The sequence below is a fragment of the Alosa pseudoharengus genome, unplaced genomic scaffold (genome assembly GCF_046254945.1).
Source record: "Alosa pseudoharengus isolate Yale_2024_CS ecotype anadromous, Long Island Sound unplaced genomic scaffold, YU_APseudo_1.1 YU_APseudo_1.1_scf_13, whole genome shotgun sequence".
NCBI lineage: Eukaryota > Metazoa > Chordata > Actinopteri > Clupeiformes > Clupeidae > Alosa > Alosa pseudoharengus.
The window spans coordinates 21,175,665-21,200,063 of NW_027468598.1; the positions used below are offsets into that span (position 1 = coordinate 21,175,665).

General features: G+C 43.5%; 2 protein-coding genes across 3 annotated transcripts in view; both read left to right on the forward strand.

The window, feature by feature from the left end:
- The first annotated feature begins 793 nt into the window (after positions 1-793).
- On the forward strand, positions 794-7,596 carry dcun1d5 (DCN1, defective in cullin neddylation 1, domain containing 5 (S. cerevisiae)). Its single transcript, XM_076282507.1, has 11 exons — positions 794-902; positions 2,661-2,717; positions 2,898-2,940; positions 3,033-3,141; positions 3,412-3,503; positions 3,696-3,766; positions 4,289-4,380; positions 4,472-4,580; positions 6,161-6,265; positions 6,468-6,570; positions 7,138-7,596. The coding sequence occupies exons 4-11, from the start codon at positions 3,071-3,073 to the stop codon at positions 7,191-7,193; spliced, it is 699 nt and encodes a 232-aa protein (XP_076138622.1). The 5' UTR covers positions 794-902; positions 2,661-2,717; positions 2,898-2,940; positions 3,033-3,070; the 3' UTR covers positions 7,194-7,596.
- A 5,973-nt stretch (positions 7,597-13,569) lies between these two features.
- sik3 (SIK family kinase 3) overlaps positions 13,570-24,399 on the forward strand; it is a 41,830-nt gene continuing 31,000 nt past the window's right edge. For both annotated transcript variants that reach the window (XM_076282508.1, XM_076282509.1), the window contains exon 1: positions 13,570-13,862. In XM_076282508.1, coding sequence (XP_076138623.1) covers positions 13,578-13,862 — 285 coding nt within the window. In that variant the 5' untranslated portion in view covers positions 13,570-13,577. The remainder of the gene's footprint in view (positions 13,863-24,399) is intronic.

Genomic DNA, 24,399 nt, shown 5'->3' on the forward strand with positions numbered 1-24,399 from the left:
ATAGTAGCTCTGTATTCAAATTTCAAATAATTCTCATTGAGAATTAATTGCAGTAATATTCAGAAGTGAAGTATGTTCTTTTAACTGCTTTCTGGTCTCTGAAACAAACAGATTTTCATGGCTAGATGATTCCCATTTAGACTGCATTATTCACTCAACCAGAAGAGAAACAAAGCCGGGGCTTTTCCTGTTCAGAGCAGCCTGCATTACCAAATATTTCAGTTTTGAAAAGGAATGAAGAGTGCTTCATTTTTGTAGAATATACAACTGGTAATGAAAAAACAAAGCGTATTTGTGTTGTGGTTCTTACCCTGGCCCCTCTTACAATTATATTTCACCTGATCTCACTGCTGCAATTGTAAATGTCCATCATCTAAATTTGTTCCTAAAATATATGGTGAAGAAGCAGACGTCATATGAAGTCCACGCTATGTCTAGCAGACAGTAAAAGAAACGGTCTAGTCTGTCAAATAGTATAAGACTACACATATTCTGTTAAAACTACATTTCAATGTAGGCCTTCTTGTGATAAAATAATAGCACAACCAGTAGTTAGCCCATTTGTACTAGTGATTATTGAGCTCTGGACAATAGGGTTTTATTTATGAACTGATTAATAAAAACAGTTCCTATATAAAAGAACAGATAATAGTTAGTTGGGTATGTAATCACCTATTTACTATTCACATTTCATGATTTTATGATGAAAGGTGAGTGTCGCGTGCTTGTGACGTCTCCGGATATGACACAGGAAATACATTACTCAGACGATTTCTTATGTCGTTCTATTCACATTGTTGTTAGCAAGCTTGTCTATTTTCACATCAGTTTAAGTGAAGCGTTCGCCATGAACTGACTTCTGTGGATACTTATAAAAGGACATTTTCATAACGAAATTCAAGGTTTGAAAATACCTCTTCCTTCTATCAATACACTGCCCATCTATAACTAACCTGTGGTAAAATCACACTTGATTCACGAACGAAGTAACTAGCTTTAAAGAATAATTGCATGTCAGCCGGTTAGGTAACGCTAGCTAGCAGAGAAAGCTAGCTAGCATAACCAGAATACCAAACGTTATTTGATTTAAGCGATATTAATATGTTGGCTAGGGCAAGGTGTTAATCTACAAAAATCACTTTAAATAAATTGGGCGCTACTATGTTTAGGTTGTTTTCATGAGATATCTCGGTAACAACCATTGAGCTATTCAGTGATAGTCAAAGGTTCTTTTGGCTAAATTTGTTTGCAAAGATAATGGTAGCCAACGTTAGTGGTGACTGAAAACGTACGTGAACAGTTATCAGTTACCGTTAGCCTAGCTAGCACGTAACCTAATATTCTCTCGGTCAGATTTAGGCCTTCAGTTTTATGAAAGACATCTAGCTTTGACTTGTTAGCTGTGGCTTGGCAATGTTAACTCTGCCGTTTAATCAAACAGTTCACAAATTGGTAACACTAAAACTAAAGTTGGTTATTAAATGTAACGTTGCTCTGCAGACATTTGCCATGAAAGGCCTGGAAGTTATAATTTGTCAGATTGTCTGTCGTGATTAGGGGAGGATTCAGCAGAGATAATGCGTATAAGTCTGTGAGCGGACAGTTGCTTGTTATTAAGTTAATGAATAGCTAGAATTTGACATTAATATGTGCCCAATCCTACGTGTACGTCAGGAGTGAACTCAATAGTATGCTAAGGACATAAGTGAAATTCAAGTGTTCCAAGCACATGATCTCAATTGCTGTGACTTAATTTAGCCACATTAGCGAGCATGAATTTCAGTTTTTTTAGGACATGCATTTGTAAATGCAAGTTAACTAACGTCTCTTAACGTTATAACCTACTGAAAATAAGTCAATAGCTTTATTGCTAGCTATCTTTCTATGATGAGGTAAGGACAGGCCAACCAGCACACAAAGGTATATTGGCGATTGTTTATATACTGTAGCACTGGTAAGTAAAGAGTACATCTGTTTTAAGTTGTTCTCTGTCAGATATATTGACATTGCATCAGGTTTCCTTTCACTGTTAACTCAAAACGTGTTCTTGGTGATAATAAAATATTGAAAATATGTAAAGCCAACAGTTATACAGGATCTGTATCCCGCTGAGTAGTTTCCAGTTTCATGCTTTGCTAGCAGGTGAGGAAGCTAGCGTCACCTCGCCCGCTTAGCATCCGTACATTTAGTGACGCAGTTGTCTGTAATGCTACTTCACGGCAAGGACAGGCATCTGTGATTCTGCAGGACCGCTTCAAACCATGGTGCATATTTCGTTTGGTTGCAGACTACATGTGTGTTTGAGGTCTAGATAAGTGGCCGCTGACATAATTCTGGCACGTTGTACTTCTAGACATTAATGTTAGCTGATTGTCCTTCGTGCTCTAGCCAGTCATAACATTTCATGTACTAGCTGTCTTTCATCGTAGGATTTGAGGATATCATCTGGTTACCGGTACGTTAATTGACAGCTGTCTCAGCTGTCAAATGTGCGGTTGCAAAACGGGTTTATGCACCGGCTCTGTACTGTCGCATTTAGAAATTGTTTGACTATTTGAATGGGAAAAAATATTGTACATTAGGAAACGCCTTTTTTGGCGCATTACTGCGATTCCCATGTTGCACAATCAATGTAATTTGTGTCTGATGGTGTGTTTCAGGAAAAACTATTCGGACTGGCTGATATTAAGAAGGTATCTCAAACACTGGACCGACTCGTAAGTGAATCGTTTTGTATTTCATGTCAATGTTCGCAGCAGACAAAAGACTGCTGCAGCTGTCAGGGTACTTTGGGCGATATCGTTACATTCATCATGCATGTTAGCTGTACCTTTTCTTTCAATACAAGCTATGTATGTCCATGCATTTAATTAACGTCCTCTTGTTTTTAATCTTAGAACCTGGTAGATTTGAATGGGTACGGAGACCGTAGATACATTGGTAAGGTTAACTAGGACTATTTTTGTGCATTGCTTGGAAACGATTGCGGAGCTTGATGGTAATCCGAACCTTCATGTTCTGACATTTTCTAGATCCAGCACAAATAGCCAAGCCTTTTGGTGACTCCATTATGCCTGTGAAAAAGAAGAGAAAGTCCTCTGGCTCAGATGACTCAGGTCTTAGAAAGTGTAAAATAACCAGGTACATTTTTGAATGCTGTGGTTTATGATGTTTCATAACAGAGCACATTTATTCATGAGATGCTAGCCACAGTAGTAGGCCCACTTCATTGGTATTGCTTTGTTTTGCAAAGTTTGTGCATACATTGTGTGAGTGGGCATTGACATTTGATGGTGTTTGACACAGGTGAGAAAACATAGGATGAAACAATATTCCTGGCTCAGACACTCGTGAATCATTATCCTGATTGTCTTCAAATTATTACTTTGCTTTTTCCAATTTTATCCTCAGTTACTGCAGAACTCAAACGTCAAGTAGACTGATAAACACAGAGGATCAGTTCTCCAATAAGAAGTGCCTCGCCTGGTTTTATGAATATACAGGTAATTTGCAGACCCACAACACTCAGAGGTTAAACAAGGAATGAAGTATCAATTTAAGACGTGTATCTTAACAGTCTTACAAATATAACTGTCTTAGACTAGGCTTATATTTTGGTGTAATAAGACCTAACCCCTCGTAAATGGTGTCTGTTTCTGTAACTGTCCATGTCTTGTTATCAATTCCTTTCATAGGTTCTGATGAAGTTGTGGGACCAGAGGGAATGGAGAAGTTTTGTGAAGATATTGGTGTGGAGCCAGAGAATGTGAGCCCCATATTAATTCTCTATATAGGAAAGAAATGATACAAGTCTGTCATGGACATGCTGTCAGGCATTACTACTACTAGTGGTACTATAACTTGTACTATAATAAAATTATATAGTTTATTATATAGCACATTTTGGCAAGAGCTGAAGGTGCCATGACTAATGCATACCAACAGCATAACATGCATAATAACAGTATATTCAACAAAACAAATAAGCAGAAAATAAGTAATATTGATCATACATATATTGTATTTCAGCCAAATTCTCACCTTTATTTTTCTGAGCGGGACATCAAGCCTTGATGTCCCACTCAGAAAAATAAAGGACTTTTAACATTACTTCAGACGTGCCTCGGACCCTCTCTCTGCTCTCTACTTGTATTCCTCTGGACACCGATGAGCACCTGAAGTTTCACTGTCTACCCACAGACGCAACTCTACCCCTCTCTCTCTCTCTGCACAAATTCTCACCTTATTGTAACATTTGTGTGCATAACTTGTCATCATCGCCTTGCAGATTGTTATGTTGGTGCTGGCTTGGAAGCTAGAAGCAGAAAATATGGGTTTCTTCACTAAAGAGGAGTGGCTGAAGGGGATGACCTCACTGCAGTAAGTGCCCGTCTGTGTTCTTTCTGTTGGGGTATAAGTCAGTGTGCATGTAATTCTCATAACGCCCGCTTTCTTTCTCTCTTCATCACAGGTGTGACTGTACAGAGAGGCTACAAGGCAAGCTGGACTACTTGAGGTCTCAGCTTAACGACAGTACAGTGTTCAGGCACATCTACAGATATGCCTTTGATTTTGCTAGGGTGAGGACTCACCAGTGGTTATTATTCACTATTCTAAAACTGATAGTTCTGGTCCTTGATTGTGATTGGCTGAATCACGACCGATGCCGTTGTAAAATGCAGCATAAACATGCACCTTGGCGGCATTTCGTTCTATATTACTGCGCTACCATAACCTGATACAAAAGTTAAAGTAGCTGCGTCTCGACGTTGCTTGGCAACCATTCAGAGGAAATATATTTCTTGGCGGAAGAATTATTATCTAGGAATAAGTCGTTATATTTCTAGTTGCTGTGCCTTTACTTTATGAAACTCCGCTAGCGCGTTGTGCCTAACAACGCCCCTTAGCTGTTGTAGAATCGGTGTAACCTACGGCCTCTCGGGGCTAATTGCTTAATTCGCTGTGTTTTTAGAAGTGACTTACTGTGATTTGCTGTGTTCAGACTGTCAAATTTCAGACTGATTTCTGTGCATGACCAGTTGGAATCCGATCTTACATAGCAAGTACAACAGCAAAAAATCACTCCTCCAAACTACCTTTGTGTATTCTATACCACTTTTTGGAAATCTGGTGTGATTGGTCTGATGACATTTCAAGTGTTTTTTTGTTTGTGACATTAAGCTCATGTGTGCATCACACATGCAGGAAACATGCTAGTTTGGTGGTGGGGAAAAACATTAATGTTAAAAGTATTGCGAGGGATCGCAAAACATATTGAGAGGGAATGCAACGGGAGCTCTAAAAATAAATGTCCACCTCTAAAAAGATAATTCCTACCATGGTCCTTCGGGGGGCTCTGTAACATTACCATTACCTTGGTTTCCAGATTCACTACTTTGTTTCACTTCATGAACAGAATCTGACCTCTCACGATTAGGAAATGTTTCCAACCCTAGCATCGTAACTGGGTTACACTTTGGTTAGGGTAGATTTCAAAGTTAACGCAGTAACATTGATCAGGAATTCCTAACATTTCTTTCTACTTTTGCCTAACCTTTTAAAACTGATAATAAACAGCATTGGCAGCCAGGAAACATTGTAATATAATTAGGCCTACCTTTGCTGTACATAAATGTACACATTCTTACTACTTTTTTGATATTTACAGACGTTGCTACTACCGTATACCACAGTCATTCCTGAAACCAATGTCATTCCCTCTAGTTGCTAATTGGCCAGGCACCCTGGCGGCGGAGGGGAACGTTAGTGTATTGACAGATGTCTGACTAGTATCTCAGTGAAACGAAAATAAACAGAGATACTAGCGAACATACTAGGAGATACCATACTTAACACATTACCATATGTTAATTAATTTCATTTTCCTTTATGTTTATTTGCGTAATGTCAACATTAACCTGCATTTGATCATCACGTTGGCAACCATTGAGGATACAACACAGATGGACACAGATCGTGAATTTGGATTTGTACTGACCGTGTGAACCTAGTCATGATATGTGCTTTCCTCCCTTTGTTCAGTAGAGAATTATTCACATTGTCAACAGAAAAGATGTTGTGTTGCTGCATGCTTTAGAATGCCAATATACGTGTACTCTCAAACTTTCCTTTTGTCTTCATCTCTGCTTCCGTTCTGCAGGACAAAGACCAGAGGAGCCTGGATATGGACACAGCGAAATCAATGCTAGCTTTACTCTTAGGAAGGACGTGGCCCTTATTCCCAGTCTTTCATCAGTTCTTGGAGGTATGTGGTATTCACAACCAAGAGGCCCACAACATCCGTAGTGAACGGCTTTTTGAAAATGTCTACACGTCCCATATTAGAATCTGTACCGACTTGGTTGCTGGTATGTTTGCCGGTGGTTAGGGTGTAATTGCATTAAAATAATTTTGCATTCTTTTGTGCTTTACATGAAAATAGCTGTGTCTTTTCTTGTGCTCCTCAGCAGTCTAAGTATAAAGTCATGAACAAGGACCAGTGGTACAATGTCCTAGAGTTCAGTCGCACTGTCAACGCAGACCTCAGTAACTATGATGAGGACGGGGCCTGTAAGTGTCCAATACTTCTCATTATCATTTCATCAGTCTATTCTCTCTGTCAGTCCCTTGATCACTGACACTTAAAGGATTTAAGTTTTAAGTTTTCATATTGATTATTCATCACTCACTTACTCACAAGTACAAATCCTTTTCAATTGTTTTTTTCATAATCCCCTTAAGTGATTAGTGGTGGTGTAGACGACAGGAGCAACTTCATGACAGCTAGATAAGGAATTTGGGAGATTGTCATTGGGGCTCTCATAATGTCATCATGAAATCCATCTTTACATTTGTTTTTGTGATTTGATCCATGATCTCCTTGACAAAATAATTGCATACAATAGTAATTAGGTGGAGAGAGACTGTAACCATAACAATAACCTAAACATGGTCAAAAGTATGCAAAAAGAACAAATACACAACTTAAAATATAAAGAAATAAACAAAAGATTAATTCATTCATGCCAGCAGCATATTGTGGCTGTCCTAAATGTCTTTTGTCAAATGAGCCTTCCATATGATGGTCTGGATTGTGGATTGGTCTTTAACCCAGTTGTTGTTTTGACCTCGCCCTAGGGCCTGTGCTGTTGGATGAGTTTGTGGAATGGCAGAAGGCTCGGTCGGCATTATAGCAGAGGCGGGAGCGTGCCAAGCGAGGAGAAGAAGCACACAGGAGGGTGTTCTCCCTCTCTTCCAAGAAACAAAAAAAACAAACAAACAAATAAGTAACTTAAGTAAAACACACAGCACGCACCCCCACAGGTCACCTCTGTCTCAGTGGAAGGTGAGTGGGAAATATGCTCTTAAGAGACTTCTTCAGTGTTCAATAAAAAAAAGTTCAATACAGGAAGAAGGACTAACAGCTATTTTTCGTATGTCTTGCATATTGTTGCAATGGTTACATAGCCAGTGTTGTAAGATCTGCTGGGGAATTTCTTTGTTTCTGTAATATTTTGTTTTTGATTTTTTTTTTTCCTTTTTTGAGTCTTACATTGTTTATAGTGTTTTCAAAGGAAAATAAAGAAGTAAATTGTATCAACGTCTTTCTTTATTGACACAGTGGGACAATATGTGTACAAAAATCTTATAATTAGGATATTACACTACAGTTTTAAAGGCACAGTCATGGATTTTACATGATTTTCTAGCCCATAAAATCATCTCCTTATGACCGCTAGCTGCCCATTCCGTGATTACACCGTGAAAAAAAAACGGTCTCTGTTGGCCCAGGCTCCAAAAACTGGAAACAAACAGTTTCAAACATCGGGGGCAGCCTGCCCCCAAACAAAAACTAAACTCTGAAATACTGAAGGTAGGGGTGAGCCACCTTTAATGTGTTTCATTTGGTCCTTGGTTAAAATAAAATGTACATTTTGTTTGCACAAAAGCATCTGCTAATGAATGTAAACATAACCACAAACAAACGCAACTTCCTGTGAAATCCCTGACTGTGCCTTTAAGATGATAAACAACTTTTTAAAACATGGAAGAAATTTGACACATTTAAAATCAAATATTTTGTTATATAAAATATTTTAAAGTAATTCTACAATAAATGTTATTTATTAAAATGTAATTAAATGTTATTTTGCTAGCCTTAATTATAATAATTTACACAAAACTGATTTTTGCTCTCCATATCCAAAAAGCAGATAATTGAAATTACACAGCTGCTATTAGAGTAGAGTTGAATGGGAAGGCATGGGCTCTCATGTCTAATAGACTACGTGCACGAAATACTCTGTTTCCGGTGGAGCCAGGTGTGTTTGAACCTGCCGCAAGTGTCTACACGGACCCGGTTGGGTGTTGCACTAGGGAATCAGTATGTTACGATGAAGGATTTATGCGTGTGTTAAAATTGTTACTATTAGGCAAACAAGATATTCAGTGTCGGAGTGAAGATATAAGGAGCATAATATAACAGATGATGTCATTACAACACAGTTAACGCTCCCACCGGAAATACATGAACGTACAGAAAAAACCCTTTCGTGCACCTAGTCTATTGAATGTGCTGCCTGCCACTAATGGATCCCTCCTCCTCACTTGAGTGGCCAAGTTCGGACTCCTGGTCTGACTGCACCTGTGGGCCTGTGTTTGTGCTGAGGGCTGGTGTCTCCACAGAGCTCATGATGGCGTTTAGGCGGATCAGAGACCTTGTCCTTTGCTTTGGCTGGGGCACTCTGTCAATGTCCCCCCCCTCTGGGTCTCTGATGTGACTGTAATGTTCGCCATCTTCGTTATAGTTGTAGAGCTTGATCACTCTGCTCAGTCTCGCCGTCGGCCTTGGTGCCACTGGGGCCTTCGGCTGGAGATCAGTCTCTGTAGGTTCCTGGTCTGCGTTGGCTGGAATTACACTGTTGGAGCCAGTCTCTGGGTCCCCCTGTTTGAGATCAGTCTCGGGAGGTTCCTGTTGGAGATCAGTCTCTGGAGGTTCTGGTTGGAGATCAGTCTCTGGAGGTTCCTGGTCTGCGCTAACTGGAATTGCACTGTTGGAGCCAGTCTCTGGGTCCCCCTGTTGGAGATCAGTCTCGGGAGGTTCCTGTTGGAGATCAGTCTCAGGAGGTTCCTGGTCTACGCTAACTGGAATTGCACTGTTGGAGTCAACCACGTTGTCACAGCCCTTCGGGGGTGTGCTGTCCTCTGGCTGCTCCCGCTTTGAACGGAAGCTCCGCGGAGCCTTGGCAGGGGGAGAGGGTGTTGTGATAGGGGCATCACCATCCCCAAAGCTGGTGAATCCAGAGGGGCTTGTTTCCATGGAGATTTGGTCAGTGTTGTCCCCTGAGGTTCTGCGTCTCTCGTCTCTTTTAAGACGTAAACGTGACTTTGTTTTTTGCAGGCAAGTAATGACATGGGACCTGCTAAATGCACCAAGGGCAAACCCTCCAAGAAAGGTCACCAACACAGATGATGTCACAGCAGCTACAAAGTGACTGTGAGAAACTGTGTCTTGTGAATCAACCTTCAGTTCTCTGGGCAGCCTTGATTTAGGCATGGGATTCTGACAGATACCCAGTGCTAGAACTCTGTATGGGAACAGGACTCTCTCATGACTGTCCTCTTTGAAACAGTAATAAAGGCCACTGTGGCGGCAGCTAATGTTCACTATAGTCAGACTTCCATTGCAGTGGCATTTCATGTCACTGTAGCTGTGGCAGGAGTTTCTGCTCGTCAGCCATCCAACAGGAGTCTTCCAATACTTAATCATTCCTGTGTGATAAAGTAGGGGGTGTGTAGTTGTTCATTAGAATATATGTTCTCATTGCAGATTCATAGAGTGCAAAACCTATCATTATGAGCTCCTGCCATCAAGATTATTTTTGCTGTACCCAAGTACAGGATAGGCAAAAGACTCAAGATAACACTGTGAAGGTATTTGACAAGGCCCTCTAGTGGTTGACTTGTATCTTACCTCCATGATACTTGTCCCTGCACGGAATCATCAGAGATTGCCCTGGAACCCCAGTAAGTGTGACCGTTTTATGGACCCTCAGAGGTGCTCTTTCCCTCCGCAGGGTTCCGATGCCCTGACACAGCACGGTGTCAGTCAGCCATGCAGGACCCTCACCCGCCTGCCCAGATCCACAGCTGCACCTCAGAGGGTTGCCATGGAGATGCAGGTTGACTCCCCGCTCCCAGAAAAACGTAACCATGGTGTCATGGAGCTCCTCCAGACGGTTAGAACTTAAATCAACAGTCTGTTAGGGAACAGGATATAGTTTGTGTTATGTATTGTTCATGCTGCTGTGTAGTCTCAGAATCTGTGATCTTACTGGATGTCAATCTTGTGGTGGTAAAGATACAGACATATTCTAGTATTAACTGGAGTCATTAATTGCTTGCGTCTGCCACTGACAAAGTCAAATGTTTTTTTTCACTTGTGCTTAGCAATATAACAACCCCTATCATTACATTTTGTATTTTTTCAAACATTATCTTTAGTCAATTCATTAGTCAAAGATCAATTCCCATTACTTAATCTGCCAATGTTCAATTTTCATTACCCTCAGATTTTCATGGTTTTGAAATGTTCCAGCCGCCAAAATGGATATTTGATTGTGCTCCAGTTGCAGTGTCTTTAGGTCTGTGCAACGATTGAGATCTCCAGTCAGCAGCTGAGAAAGCTGATTTGTTCCCAATGACAACGTGTTTAACCCAGATAGTAAGTTAACAGCTGAAATTATAATACAATTGAATTTTTATTTAAATGTAGTAGAGAGATAAAAATATACATTTTGTGTAAATCATTACTTCAACTCACACTTGTCAAAGTACAAAACATCGATCATGTAGGCCTACTCAACACCAGGGTTTAAGTTGGAAGTGCAATCACATATATTCCCTGTTAATCAACATGGTGTCATAGAAAGCTGTAATAAAATAACAGTAATACCAAATCAAGTCATGTCTTACCATCTGGAACAGTACGAAGGTTGTTGTTCTGAAGCCATAAGACCTTCAAGTTTGCCAGGTCATTAAATGCCATTTCATGGATCCAGTGTAGCTGGTTATGTCTCAAATCAAGCACTTTGAGGTCCCTTAGCCCCTGAAACATCTCCTCAGTTACAACAGCAAGTGTGTTACAACTGAGATTCAGCTCTTTCAATCCAAGCAGGCTGGACAAAGCCCCACCATCAATCTTTCCAAGGGAATTGTGACTAAGGATGAGCTGGGTGACACGACATAAGTCGTGTGTGAATTCAAACCACTTGATTTCAGTGATGTTATTATAACTCAAATCCAGGGCTTTCATCTGAGAGGGCAGGCCAGAGGGCACAGACCCAAGTCTCAGTCCTGAGCAGTTTACTCGCAGCCTGTGGTTGGCTGTGTTGTCGTTCTCACCAGGTTTTTGTGGAAAGTTCCATTCACAGAGGGGGAATGGACTGGCCAGTGCAATTTGGTCACTCATCCACCAAGGCCCAGAGAGTAACATGAACTTCAACACTTTAAAGGTTATCTCCATTATATCCTAAGAAACAAAACTGTATTGTGACTGAAAATCAATAGCCAAATCCCATTATATTCATTAATGGACAAAATGATACTAAACATAGGTTAGAGGGGGAATGGACTGGCCAGTGCAATTTGGTCACTCATCCACCAAGGCCCTTAGAGAAACATGAACTTCAACACTTTAAAGGTTATCTCCATTATATCCTAAGAAACAAAACTGTATTGTGACTGAAAATGAATAGCCAAATCCCATTATATTTATTAATGGACAAAATGATACTAAACATAGGTTTAATGTGGATTAGAGTGAATGATCAATATCGGTAAGCACGCCCTTTTCAGTTATACTTGTACAATTCCAATATGGACATTTCATTGAAATGATTGAAATGCTGTATTTACCTACCAGTGGTTTATATTCAATCTTTTCCCCTCGCAAACTGAAGTGGATATCATGTAGGTGCAACACAGCAAATGCCTGCATCTCATCCACTGCCGTTTACCCCTTTGTTATAGTGTAAAGTACAGTGTGCACATGACTAGGGGTATGACAGTTCTTATGTGTCTGTTAATGCTCTTCTCAGAGTTTAAAGATTAACCCCCCAGGAAACAAACAGCCAGAAATCTCACACTACAGTTCTGATGATGCACACCTGTCATCCAATAAGAGTTTTTTTTTTCTAAAAGGAACACATAAAATAGGCCTATATTTGTTTTATTTCTTGAGGGTTCCCGAACATTTCATCATGAAAAATCTTTTCCTATGAGGAAAAGTAAATCAATGAATACATTATGTGTGTCTTAAAACATTCCAGCTTTAGTTGTTTGTTTCAGCATTTACAGTACCCTGTCTTTTTTGAAGACATATTTCTGTTCAGTTGTTTAATGTACCACAGGTGGCGGTGGTGATAGCTGGAGTATGCAGTCTTGAACACCACGACGAAGCAGCGATATAGGTTAGTCATTTAATGAGCAGTAGATGTCGCTGTTTATTTGTTTTGCCCATTCAACATGCATAAGCCATATAATGCCATTTATGTGTCCAAATGTTCCCCGATTTGTGGGGCTGGGGGAAGATGAGAATGCTGAAATATTCAACACCGATTGTACCGATTGTTTATAACCTTTTGTATTGAGCCAGTTATTTAGGAACAAAAACATTGTTTTTAGTTTTTTTGTAGGCTAGGCATATGGTCTCACACAACTGTTATCAGTAGAAAATAGCTGTAGCCTAAATGACAGGTCACAGGTCATAACGGAATAGCCATTAGCCACAAGTCACAAGTCTGGGTAGGCCTAATGTACCATTGCTCGCAAAGCCTGCTTGTTTTATATTTGCTGAATACCGTATCCAAACATAGACAAATTAATGTAGCCTATCTTGGCAGATAGCATACGACAAAGTCTGGGGCTACTGTTAAGCAGTTGAGTAAATCATTCTGTGTCAGGTTGGAAGCCTAAAGAACACATTAACTTTTGTAGAAGATTAAATAGCCAACTTTATTATCTCTGTTGGAATTATGATTTCAGTTGCAGATTACTTGTTTGTCAGACTGCTGACTGCAGGCGCTATCACTGTCCTGAACATTTCCTTTCTGTTTTGCAGCGTGTGCGTGAGAGGCGCGTGCACGCCGCTCACATTCCTGCCAGCAGGGCGCGTTCCCTAGGGTGAGGGGCAAGAGAGGAGGCAGCAGGGACACTTTTGTTGTCATGGCAATGCACAGTGTTTTTTCCTCCACTGATACAGACACTGCACACAGGTTTTCCACATTTGTTGTACACAAATGTATATACATGTTTTAAGAACATGTGAGAAAGGACAGTTAATGATAAAAATGTCTTCAATTATTTTAATGATGTGACGATGAGATTATCGGTCGCCAAGGCGACAACAATATGCGTTTTCGATGGGATGAAGTCATTGTTACGCTGATAGTTGCTATAGTTACATCCTAGGGAGGGCGCTGCGGAGGGTTGGTCTACGTAATATGACGCATGGCGGGGGCGTGCCCGCGGTGCGCGCTGCGCAAGGCTGCTTGTTGTTCCCGCAGAGAGGCAAGAAGATGGCGGCCGTGTCAAGCGGAGGTGCTGCTGGGTCCGCTGCGGCCGGGATTACGCACCCTAGCCGACCGGCCGCAGGTATTAACGCCCAGAACCGAGCACAGCCATCACCCGGGGTCAACCACCCCAGTAGACCCTCCCCGGCAACGGGGTGCATCACCAACCCTGGCCACCCTGGCAGCAGGCCCCCCCCAGCCCGAGTGGGCTACTACGAAATCGAGCGGACCATCGGCAAGGGGAATTTCGCTGTCGTTAAACTAGCAACACATGTCATCACAAAAGCTAAGGTAAGACAACATATAAAGCGTTAAAGAGGACAATCATATCCAAGTTGCCATCGCTGTGTAGGCATCCACGTCTGATTGTCGGGCCGAGCTGGTGTCTCTTCTTAGGCTGAAGATCGGGCCTTCGGGCTCTATAGAGCGGTTATGGCTAACCCTCTTGGTCGCTTTGCGTAGTGCGGGGGTGTATACGCGGAATACGAAATTACAGAAAATGGTATGCTGACTAACACTAAACCTTATGTTTTTAAACCCTGTTTTAACGTTACAAAAATTGTGAAAGATGAGGTGACATGTCTGCGCAAAGGACTGAGAGAAAGATAGCGCCTAGGAGAAGAGAAGAGAGGGTTAGCTAGCATAGACGAGTCCGGTTCCAGCGTCAGTAGAAACGCCACGGCTTGTTCATTTTTTATCTTGGTCCATGGTTATTTCTGAGAGATATTTGTTCAATTTATGTTTGTTAATCGGTGCTCTATCAATGGCAAGCAAACAATTGCCTTTAACAGATCATGAATAATAAAATGAAAGTGTTTTAGTCATTCGACTTGAGATCCCGCAAGAAGTGGTTTCGTTAACAGAGGACAGGACGTTTAGCTTGCTAGCTAGCTAGCTGGTTGGTTGTGGTTCTTGGTATCAAAATGACAAACATTGCATATAATTGTCTATACAGTTTGATTTGATCGACTTAGCCAGAACACATTTTCATTTTATGGAGTTAATGCTTGGGTCAGCGTTTCTTTTACCGTTTGGCACGGGACTTGTTTTACTGTGTTTATGCATGCGTGTGTGTTTGTGCGTTTAGGGGACTGGGGGTCGTGAGGTGTCGTGTTGTTAGTGTATTTAACGTATCTAACTACAAAGTAAATATGGCATTCTATCCTGTACTCATTTGACTACATAGTCAGTAACCTTTGACAAGAAAAAAATGCTTGTAAGCATCTCCTCCGTATTGACGTCTACACATTTTAGTATGCGTGATTTTTGCATAGTGTGGGCGTCTTGTAGGCAGATGCTCTCTGATGGCAGAGGACTCGTGCACCGTAAGTAGCTAGAGGTCTCCTCTATCAATATTTTGTTTTCTCCTCTTCTGCAGATACGTTCACACACTCAGACCACATGATAAAAGAACACAGCGGATGCCTTATGACTGTCAGCTTATTTTTCATGACCCAGAAGCAACGTAACACAAGTGTATAAGCCTGTATGCTTCTTACCATAATTGGAGGTCAGTTGGGAGGACTCTTAGGCCATAAGCCAGTTTAACTAAGCCGGCAGATCTTCTATCTCATAAGACCTTGGAACTTTCAGGTATTGGAAGGCAGACAGTTGGATACCTGTATTTAAGGTCTCTTCTAGAATGTGTGTGTGTGTGTGTGGTTTTTTTTTTTTGGGGGGGGGGATTTGGGGAAATGCTTTGCTCCAATGAAGGGATGCCTGACATGTGACCTATGTATTGATGGTGCTTCCTGGTCAGAGGTGTTTGCGAACAGCACATCAATTAACGCCTTATGTGGAGCATCGGTGGCGGTTATGGCCATGCTAGTGTTATGAAAGCGCTTGATTGCGTGGCTGGGAAAGAGGTAGGGACGTGATGTCCTGAGCAAACATCTGCATGGCTCTTCCATCACCTGACACTGCTGTGACGAGAGAGAGAGAGAGAGAGAGAGAGAGAGAGAGAGAGAGAGAGAGAGAGAGAGAGAGAGAGAGATAGAGAGATCAGACCTGCCAGGTGCACAAACGTAAGCCTGGAGCAGACAGCGGAAAGTAAAAGTGAGAAGACAAAGGCACAATCACCGTCATTGCTTATTGAACGGATGGGAGTCTGAAAGCTAGACTTAAAAGATAGCGAAACATTTTTAAACTATTTGTTTGTGAAGGAATATAGGCTACAGCACTACTTTCATTTCACATAAGGTAGTCTGTTGAATTTATTGTTCACTTTAAAAGTTTTGAATAAGCAAACAGGGAAGGACACATAGATATTTGGCTACTTGAGAGGTAATATTAGTATTTTAGCCTTGATAGTTGTGTGTTGAATTTGGTCAGCAATGTTGTCATTGTCTGCGTTAGTGGACAGTGGACTGTTGATAAATCAATGGGCTACTGTAGAGGTACGATGGGAAGGTGATAGTTTAATCGGAGGTCATTGGCAAAGAGGGCATCAGACTTATTCGCTGCAATGGAAACCCTCCGTTACATCATCTTGCCACCATTCCACATGCTCGAATAGCATAGCCAGCTAAGCAATAACTATGCTACACAGACCATGCAAACAACAACAGATTGATATGTGGCGCTCACTGGAAATATACACTGAAATATATAAATATAGATAGATAGATAGCTAGAGATGAAATCTTGGTGTTTTTGTTTTGTTTTGGTGTTTTGCTCATTCACTGATTTAGGCCAAGTGCCTTCGTAGACGGACCCTTGTCTACGATCCACTGGAGTCTATTGGAGACTGTCACCAACGACCACCCTTCCTCCCGTGCTTTTGAGAGAAGACTGTGATTGATGTCAGGGTCACTGCAAGCACACAGTTTGGAGGATTTCACCAAAACATTATTTAAAGGCCTTAGTGATCCAGTCAACAATTCAGTTGACGCATTTCTTGCGGTGGTGTTATTTGCTCAGGGTACAAAAAGCAGTGATGACATGACACCATAATCTTATAACCAAGGTTCAGTTACACACAGATTTCTACTGTAGATACATTTACTGGATAGAACTGGGCAAAGCTTATGCACCAATGCATTGGTACATTTCTATAGTCCTGGTCTAGACTTGCACAAACCAGACATAAGACCATTAAGCTTATTACTCTTAGGGTGTCTTATAACTTTATATTAGTGATATTAGCCCACATACGCACGCACACACACACACACACACACACTCACACACACACTCCCACACACAAACTTACAGCAATAATGTTGAGCAATAAGGAGTATGACCTATACCCTGTTGTTTTGCACACAAGCCAACCTCATAGCAGCACTTGTGTGAATAAAAGGCCGATGTTTCCTCATCCATTCAAGCGCATCCAAAGTCCTACCAAGGACGCCTTGTGCAATTGAAGTGTCATTTCATGCTCGTGCTGGCTGAGTGAGGCGATGTAGGCATGGGACTGCTCCTCGTAAATCGCCTCAACAGAGGAAGGCGTTGAGCTCTACTGCTGTTGATACCGATGAGGGGGACCTTGATCGGCACTATTTCGGCATTTGTTCTTGTTTCTCTCTTTTTTTTTTTTTTTAAGTATATTTTTTTGGGCTTTTTGCCTTTATTTGGACAGGACTGTGGAGAGTGAGACAGGAAGCAAGTGGGAGAGAGAGATGGGGTGGGATCGGGAAATGACCGCAGGTCGGACTCGAACCTGGGTACCTGTGGGCACTCGGACCCGTATATGGTACGGGCGCTGTAGCCTGCTGCGCCACAGCGCCCCCGTTCTTGTTTCTCTTTGATCTGGAAAACAATAGATAGGCATCAATTCCTCACAAGGTGCCTGAAGGTATTTGTCGCGTTTGTCTTTGCAGGGCTTCACCTGGCTTAAATGCAGCTCTCTCTAAATGCTGCTCCCTGCTTGTTAATGGCAAACAGAGAAGTGGTCCTTTTATGACAGGAGGAAGCTGTCACGTGAGGCCACACTGACTGTAAAAGCCAATGCTTTTTTTCTGGGAATTAAACTGGATTGGCTCACCTAGGCTATTTGATAATGCACACACACACACACACACACACACACACACACACACACACACACACACACACACACACACACACACACACACACACACACACACACACACACACACACACACACACACACACACACACACACAGTGCGAAAGAGAGTCAAGGCATGCACGCATCAACACCTTTCCAGCCGGCATTAGTCATACTTAATCAGTGCCCTATGGTCCTTTTCCACAATCAAGGAGAAGGTGACTGTGTCAGGGGCTGGGGCAGAGGAGAGGAGAGCAGTGGAGAGGAGGGCTGTGCTGTGCTGTGCTGTGCTGTGCTGTTGGTATGGTGTGGTGTGTGTTTAGACGCGTTACTAGACCCCTCGGTGACCTTACCACGCCCTGGCGTATAGCTTGGAACTGGGCCGCGGGGTTGAGTTTAGCTGGCAGTCGGGTGAGGAGAGGCTCACCTTAGGGGTGGCTGAGGATGGGGAGAGCAGGATGTGAGCCGAGAGAGCAGCCAGGGAGGCAGTCAGGACGGGGCAAGCACCGGTGAGGGCGCCCGAGTCAAGCCCCGGCTTGTCCTGGGGGTTTACATCATTACTCCTCTCCACATGTGGCATCCTCCCATATTTATCGTCTTCTTCTCTTCTTTTTTCTTTCTTTCTCATTATGTGTGTTTGTATATGTCTAGTGTGTGTTTGTGTGTGAATGTGGGTGTGGATGTGTGTGTGTGTGTGCGTGCGTGTATGTGGTGCGTTCTTGCTCCTCTCTTGAACTCTTGATTTGTGTCTGGGAAGAGCAGCCTTGACAAGTGCAGTTAGATAACAGGCAAGAGCTGCGTGTCGTGCCGAGATTTCATTTACTTCAAGTAATTTGGCAAGTTGTAGTCTCTGCTTGACTTGATTTCATTACCCCTTAGTTACAGTTCTGTGTGTGTGTGTGTGTGTGTGTGTGCGCGTGTGTGTCTGCGTGTTTGTGTCCTCATATGGAGAAGATTCCAGTGGCGACCGCTCACCCCATACTTTTCAGTATTTCATTTATTTATTCATTTCTAACATTTTGGCCTGTTTGCCATTTTGGAGCTTGTGCATATATTATAACTTCAGTCATCTGTATTCTAATTCAATTCATTTTTTTCCCCAGTGTTAGACAACGGAGTTGCTGGGAAGCACTTGTCGAAAGACATTCCTAACTCTCTAAAGACAAGCAGGCCCACTTCAAAGCAGGACTATAGTTTGTCCCTTTGTCAGGACTGTGGACGTGTGTTTAATGTTTTAAGCGAGAATTCAATTGCGCACACACCTAATCGCACAATGAAGTGCGTTAGATTTTGTTCCAGCACGTTCCGTTCCGGCATGTTTTCTTGTGCTAAGATAAGCATTAGTCTGTCACCCATTACCGGCACTGTAAAATGGTGGCCACATTAATTGTCCTGCACTGATCCTTGTGAGGTCATTTATCTTGTCTGTTTGACGGCGTGTCGTCACACTGCCGTGATTTAATCACACCTTGTTCCCCACCCAACTCCTAGCTCATCTGATGCCTGTGATCTTTAGAGACACCGCCGCCATCGCCACTACTGCTGCCACAGCAAAAGCTGTTAAAAAAAAAAGCCCCCCTCAAAAAGCACAAAGACGAGGATGACGAGGAGAGGGGGGTGGCCTTGAACTGTGCGCGCACACTGTTCAGTTCAGTTCACCCACTTCCTCCGGAGGTTCCCATTGTCCCTCGGGTGTCATAACTTCTGTCTGAATCACACCAAGATGCGCACACACACACACACACACACACACACACACACACACACACACACACACACACACAAGCTTGCGTGCACGCCCATCTCTACCTCCGGAACTGCCCCTTCTCCAGCTCTCTAGCGAGGGGCTCTGGTATCGGGCCACTTACCCCTCTGTATCACCAGCTATATTTAGGCGGGTGACTTTTTGTCTCCCCCCCCATGTTTAGTCTCAGTAGTCCAGCACCGGATGGAGTGTCAGTCAGACAGGGAATGAGAGAGAGAGTGTGAGAGGGAGAGAGAGTGCAGAGAGAGAGAGAGAGACACAGACAGAGACAGACACAGACAGACACAGACAGACACAGACAGACACAGACAGACACAGACAGACACAGACAGACACAGACAGACACAGACAGACACAGAGAGAGAGACCCCCAGGTCCCCTTGAAAATTGGGTGGCAGCAAGGAAGGCGCGTGATTCCTTTTCCATGGAGACGTGCTCTGCGATTCGGGATCGCTTTACACGCACTCACACTCACACATGCACACACTCGCACACACACGCACACTCAATGTCACATACACACTATGGCATACAGAAGCAGGCCAGGCGGGCTGAGTGAGTGACCACTGGCATCTCGCAGGCTCTGTACTGGATTCTCTTGAAGCCTGTCAGTGATTATGAGAGATCTGTGAGCGCTCCATGTGTGTGTCTGTGTGTGTGTGAGGGTTCTAACAGTAGAGGGTCAAGATAATGGGCAGTCTTTATTGTTGTTGCTCTTTCATGGGTTTGTGTTGTCATGAAAGTATAAAAAGGATTGTGTGTGTGTGTGTGTGTGCGCTAGTCATATAAAGGGATTAGAAAGCAGTATAGTGTTTTGTAAAAAGCAATGTAAGGTGTGTCTGTGTGTGTGCGCGTGTGTGTGTATGTGCGTGCACACTGGACCTGTCTGTCAGTGGGGATATGCTTCCAGTGATCCCAGTGGAAACAGACACAGCTTTTTTCCCTCTTGCTGGTATCCCACAGCTGAATCAGAGGCTGCCGTTAGCGTTGGCACGCAGCTGCAGCTGGGCAGGGCTGCTGCTCTCCTCCCGGCCGGTGCGTTTTAATGACATTTGGGGGGGGAAAGTGCAGTGTCATCGCGTGATGGGGACATAAGTGTAGAGTCTGGAGAAAGTGGACACGTCCGTCTCGGGGAGATCAGAGAGAAACGCTCTGGCTGGCTAGACGCCACCTTGACGCACAATTAAATGCAGCCCCCGTGGACCTGAGAGTCTGAGATTGTCTGGCTCACTTAATATTTCCGTACAGTTTTAGACGCGCCCCCCCCCCCCCCCCTTCTCTTTATGTTTTATGTTTTATGTTTTTTTCCTCTCGTTCTCGGTCCAAGCATTGTGTTCCCTTCCCTTGCTTTGTCTCTTCTGTTTCTCTTGTTGTCTCCGATATGTGCTCTCATTCTTGCTCTGTTCTTCTTTCTCCCTCCCGTTCAGTCTCCGTTGCTGTCGTTATTTACTCCCCTCCCCTCTCTTCTCATGCATCTCCTTTCACTCCTCCATCGTCCACCGGTGTCACCTTCTCCATCTTTACCCCCCCACCCCCCCACCCCAGTCTCTCCCTAGCTCTCTTGTTCTCTCATTCTCGCTCTTTCTCTCTTTCTGCAGCCTCTCTCTCTCTCTCTGTCTCTGTCTCTGTCTCTCTCTCTCTCTCTCCCTCTCTCCTCTGTCTGTTTCTCCTCTCTCTGCTCTCTGCCCCCTTCCCGGAGTCGTGTCTAAATCCCCCTAGCTCAGCTGCAGCTGAAGGGCAGACTGACCGTCATCACTGAGTGCTGCTGAGCTGGTGAACTGGACATCCCACCCCCACCATCCCCATCCTCACCTTCCATCTACACTCTCCTCCTCTTCCCAAACCCCCTTCCCTTGTGGGTTAGGCTCTCTCTCTCTCTCTCGCTCTCTTTCTTTCTTTCTTTCTTTCTTTCTTTCTCTCTCTCTCTCTCTCTCTTTCTTTTTCCCTCTGTCCCTCTCTCTCTGTATCCCTCTCTTTATCTTTCATTTTTCTAGCTCTCTCTCTCTCCCTCTTTCTCACTCCTACTCTGATGGCTTGGATCAATCCAGCACCCCCCACCCACTCACCCGCTGCAACGTTTCCCAGGCCTCCTCTCCTGAGGGACCCACCCATCCACCCACCTATCATGCCATCCTCCACCACAGGCCTCCTATCTCAGGTGACCGCTGAACTCAACTGATTTAGCCGAACGAGAACGTGATGGCGTCTGCTTAATGAGTCTGGTCAATAGTGGTGCTTGGAGGTGGCTAAAGCTTGGCACGTTCCCAACCAAGGGTAGGTTGTGTTGGTTTTGGCAGCCTGTCTGGTTTCCATTGCAGTGCAGATGTTGGGAAAAGAAGGGAATATGGTACTATGTTGTCTGTTGTTACTTTCTGAGTAATCGTATGTTCCCTACAGATGGGTTTTAAATGGGAAAGAGAGTCATGGTGAGATTGTTTGTTGGTGTGGGCGACAGAGCTGATTTGAACATACAAACTACCTAATGGTGCACATTAGCCTAGTTTTGTTGCTTGAGGTAAACACATTCTCCACACACACGGGATTTACTCCTAGATATGATGCATTCTCACACACAGCCGTTTCAATGTCCGTGAATGTGCGTGCATTCAGACAGAAACAGCTACGCGTGCAGATACTGCCCATGCTGTCATTATGTGGTCAGATGCAGACGTACACACACACACACACACACACACACACACACACACACACACAGTGACACTTACATATGAGTATGCATACTGTAGCCTTTTAGATAACAGTGTTTGCCCACAGACTGTACCACAGCTCTTGGCACATGCTGAGTCATGATGGGCTGTTGTTTTTGTTTGTGTGGCCTGACTGGCACGCAGTCATTGGCCACTCTGCTCTCCGCTAGTCTCCTCTCCTCTCCTCTCCTCCTCCATCTGCTGGGCCTCTCCATCTCTCCTCTCCTCTCTTTTCTCCTCCTCTCCTCTCCTCCCTCTGTTGATCGTCTCTCTCCATCTCTCATCTCCTGTCCTCTCTCCTCTAGTCTTCTCTCTTCAGAGTTCTCTATGTGCTAGTCTTCTCTCCTCTCCTCTTCCTCTCTCCTCTTCTCTTCCCTTCTCTTCTCTTCTTTTCTCTCATCTTTTCTTCTCTTTTCTCCTCCTCTCTCCTCTCCTCTCCTCTCCTCTTCTCCTCTCTTCTCTCTTCTTCTGCCCTCTCTTTTGGGAAGTACACTGTTCTCTGTGCTTCCATGTTCCAGATCATTTTAGTTTGGTCATAAAGATAAGAACCCTTTCTGTGTCTAACAACCTCCTCCCCCGGGTGATACTATCTTTATTGCCACGCTTTCCCACATGTGGTCACTCCTTTCAGCCCGTCTGGTGAAAGACAAGACCAGACAAGATCAGCCCACCTGAACAAGATACCTACCTTGACATTTGTGTTGTTGACTTCACGATTGGCCTGTCTGCTACTGTCCTTGACTGACTCTTCCCGTGGCGAGTCCCAGAACCGATTCAGTGGATCAGAACCACGCCAGGTGGGTCGGTGTTTGCCACCACAGCTGCCCATGGGACAGGCAAGAATGGCACCGTGGCGGATCGGCAGAGAAAGGTTGTCGGAAAGGGTTCTCTGCTCTCATCTTTTTACATGAGGGGTCACGTTTTGTAATACAACATCCTGTGTGTGTGTGTGTGTGTGTGTGTGTTTGTCTGTGAGCACACAAAACAGCATGAAAGCGAGAGTGAAAGAGAAGATAGCGAGTGTGTGTGTGTGTGGGTGGATGTGTGAAAAGGAGAGACTCCCGTCTCCAGCCGTGTTCTCTGGCCCCACCTCAAGTAGTGCAGCACCATGTGAAGAGGCTGCTGGCATTGCTGAGCTCCTCATGTCACCGCTCCATATATACATGCAATAGCTAGCCTACGCTCCATATTTACCCTATGTATACGCTAGCTACGCCCCATTTACAGTTACACTCCATATAGGTATGCAAGCTAAATTGTTACACCAATACATACCCGTAGCTATGATCCTTATAGCTATGTTTGCTACGTGCATAATACACTAGTGACAAAGATCCTCTTCAACCCTCCTGATAACAAAGCTTTATATGTACGTACACTAGCTATGTTTCATGACGTACGCTAGCTGTGCTCTGTAAATGCACATTGACTAAACTCCAGGTATGTAAATGCTAGCATGAGGCTTAGACCTGTGCCGGAGAAGCCTGTAGAAATTCAGCAGAGTAGCAGCAATTCTCTTGTGCTGCAGTCTTACAGTCTCCGTTGAAGCTGAACTCAGGGGAACCTGAATGGGATTGTCTGGCTGCAAGCACAAGTCTGTCATGCGCTTGCATGAAACAGCCAGGTTATTTTGAAGCAGCGTCATAGCTGTAGCCTATAGGGTAATGTGTGAACTGCTTGATGTGGGAACCACAGAATAGCTTGTGATCTAAATCTTTTGCGAGACATCTCACACAGTCTGTGTTATCATGCACAGTGTGGACAGTCATTTAGAAACAACCATCTATGATGCAGCAGACTAGCATAACTTTGCAACTGAGTAAGACATAATATCACTCAAAAGGAAAAACTTTTGCCTATTTTCTTTTTCTTAGAAGCAGGAATCAGTCTGCTATTTTTGTCCTGTATTGTGAAGTGGTGGCAGTTTCTCTGAGTTTTAGACAGCTGAGATGAAACAGCCTGGGATAAAGTGTTTTCAGTGATAGCCTTTTAGCTTCTGTTAGTCTCTGCCTCATCAACTTGATGTGCCCTAAGACGAGTTAGAAATGACTTGCACTCTTCTAAGTGAAAACTGGAGGATGTCCTTTACATTTGATGAAAATCTTTTTGTTTGAATGTAATAGTTTGAAAGAAGTCATTATTTTTGTACCTAAACTGAGTGTGTGTGTGTGTGTGTGTGTGTGTGTGTTTGTGCGTCTATGTTTGTGTGTTTCTCACCTATAAGTTACAATGCAGTGTTTTTGGCTTTAGGGTATACATTGTCAATGATTTTTAACTCTAAAAACTCATGTGTTGCACTTTGCATTGCTTGCCTCTTACCCCGAGCCTCACGGGTAGTTGAGTT